The sequence below is a fragment of the Austrofundulus limnaeus genome, unplaced genomic scaffold (genome assembly GCF_001266775.1).
Source record: "Austrofundulus limnaeus strain Quisiro unplaced genomic scaffold, Austrofundulus_limnaeus-1.0 Scaffold2090, whole genome shotgun sequence".
Taxonomy (NCBI): Eukaryota; Metazoa; Chordata; class Actinopteri; order Cyprinodontiformes; family Rivulidae; genus Austrofundulus; species Austrofundulus limnaeus.
Window position 1 is genome coordinate 36,855 of NW_013954492.1, and position 2,472 is coordinate 39,326.

The 2,472-nt window shown below is 37.6% G+C and overlaps 1 protein-coding gene across 1 annotated transcript in view; it reads left to right on the forward strand.

Annotated features, from left to right (window-relative positions):
- LOC106537022 (glucocorticoid modulatory element-binding protein 1) overlaps positions 1–1,469 on the forward strand; it is a gene marked incomplete in the record, with an annotated part of 15,932 nt that extends 14,463 nt beyond the window's left edge. The window contains 1 exon segment of the mRNA XM_014034385.1: positions 1,070–1,469. Within this exon segment, the coding sequence (XP_013889839.1) occupies positions 1,070–1,122 (53 nt within the window).
- Positions 1,470–2,472: the final 1,003 nt, after the last annotated feature.

Sequence of the window (2,472 nt, forward strand, 5' to 3'; positions counted from 1 at the left end):
AAAGATCAGTCCATTGGACCACAATAGGATAAGTCCATTGGACCACTAAAAGATCAGTCCATAGGACCACTACAGGATAGGTTTGTAGGACCACTACAGGATAAGTTTGTAGGACCCACTACAGGATAAGTTTTTAGGACCACTAAAAGATCAGTCCATTGGACCACAATAGGATAAGTCCATTGGACCACTAAAAGATCAGTCCATAGGACCACTACAGGATAGGTTTGTAGGACCACTACAGGATAGGTTTGTAGGACCACTACAGGATAGGTTTGTAGGACCCACTACAGGATAAGTTTGTAGGACCACTAAAAGATCCGTCCACAGGACCACTACAGCATATGTTTGTAGGACCACTATAGGATCATTTCGTTGCACCACTATAGGATTAGTCCATAGGACCATTATAGGACCACTAAAATATCTGTCCATAGGACCACTACAGGAAAGGTTTGTAGGACCACTACAGGATAAGTTTGTAGGACCACTACAGGATAAGTTTGTAGGACCACTACAGGATAAGTTTGTAGGACCCACTACAGGATAAGTTTTTAGGACCACAATAGGATAAGTCCATTGGACCACTGAAAGATCAGTCCATAGGACCACTGCAGGATAGGTTTGTAGGACCACTACAGGATTAGCCTATAGGACCATTATTGGACCACTAAAAGATACGTCCATATGACCATTACAGGATCATTTCAAAGGACCACTACAGGATAAGTCCATAGGACCACTATAGGACCACCACAGGACCATTCTAAAATCATTTTGTAGGACCACTATTGGATCACTATAGAATCAGTTCTAGGACTACTATAGGATCGGTCCATAGGACCACTATAGGACCACCATAGAACCACTCCCACAGATTGAAGGAAAGATGGGTGGATCAAAGTCTAGAGACATTCCTGATGAAACCTTGATAGAGTCTTGCAGAGTTTTGTTTTTGGTTCGTCACATAAATTAACCGTAACTCTGTAAATGTTCATGTGTTCTGTGTTTCCTGCTGTTTGGCTCAGATTTCTCTCTGAACAAACGTTTTCATTTATTCTGTTTTCAGGAAACTCACCTGTAAAATGCTTTCGTTTTGTTGTAAAGCGTCTGGGACAATAATGGCAGCATTTTTTGAGAACTGCTGTCTGTGAGTTCTCGAGCTGTGGAGGACGACGACGAAAACAAAGAGGAAAAGATATCAAATACAATTTAGCATGAATGCTAATATTTAGCAAGATACCACTCCTCCACTTCCCCCCGGGTTTTTTTTAATAGAAGCACATTAACATCTCCATACGTTCACATGACGCATTAAATCTATCCGAGCACATCCCTGAAGAGGTGTATACTACATTCAGAGATGGGGAAAACGGGAGAGCCCCCCAGTGGCCCTCCCAGTTTTATCCTCTTGAATACCCAGGTTTTTTTCTTTTTCAATTCCCCTACCTATTTAGGAATAGAACCTCATAAATATGAATACAAACATAGATTTTTTTAACAACTAAGAGTTAAAAACATTAATTTATATTTTATTTAAAGTAAAAAATAAAAATTAAATGTAGCTCCTCTGAATAAGGACAACCAGACCAGTCTAAAACCAATGTTCACAAATAAAGATGGAGGTTCTCAGGAGGTTATATTCATAGATACACTTTAATCAAATATTAATGAAATAATTATAATAAATATAAAAAAGAGGCAGTACAGTTAGTAGAGCAACATGTTGCCTCTAAGGAAGAAGGTTCTAGATCAACTTCNACTAATATGTCATAAAAATCAAATAACTTAATAATTTGTGATAACACCACACTAGATGTAGTTTGTAACTGTGCTTATTTTAGTCTTTATTTCCAGTTTTGGGTATTTATAATTAGTTTTTGTTCACAAAATATACATCAAAAAGCAATTACAACTTTTGACATACGTAGAAGAGGTGATGACTTTAAATTTTACAAAGCTTGTTCCTTGTAAATGTCTTTAAAATATGTATTTTGACATTTTTAAATGAAATGACAGCAATCATTTTTGAACGGAAGTTTCACCATCAAATTTAAAATTTAATTCATTTGAAACCCCACATTTACAATAAAATATTAGTTCCCACAGTGTTTCTGTTGTTTAACAAATAAATTTATTCCACTTGATGTGTAGAATACTCACATTACGTGTTTTCCTTTGTAGGTAGAAGTCTGTTTTACAACCTGTTAAAATACACCAGGATGCAGGAAATGAAATCTACTTCTTTCAAAATTTTCTGGGGGAGGACCCCCATACCCCCCCACCACCAGTGGGTCCCCCCAACATTACAAATACTTCTGATACCACTGAAATATGTAACACTGTAAGGACAACTCATGTTACTCCAGATACAGTGCAGATAGTTTGGGTTCACTCTACCCACTGTTAACAATAGGTGTTAATTAGGTGTCAACGATAGCCATGTGATGTGAGTATCAGTCACCTGGAGGC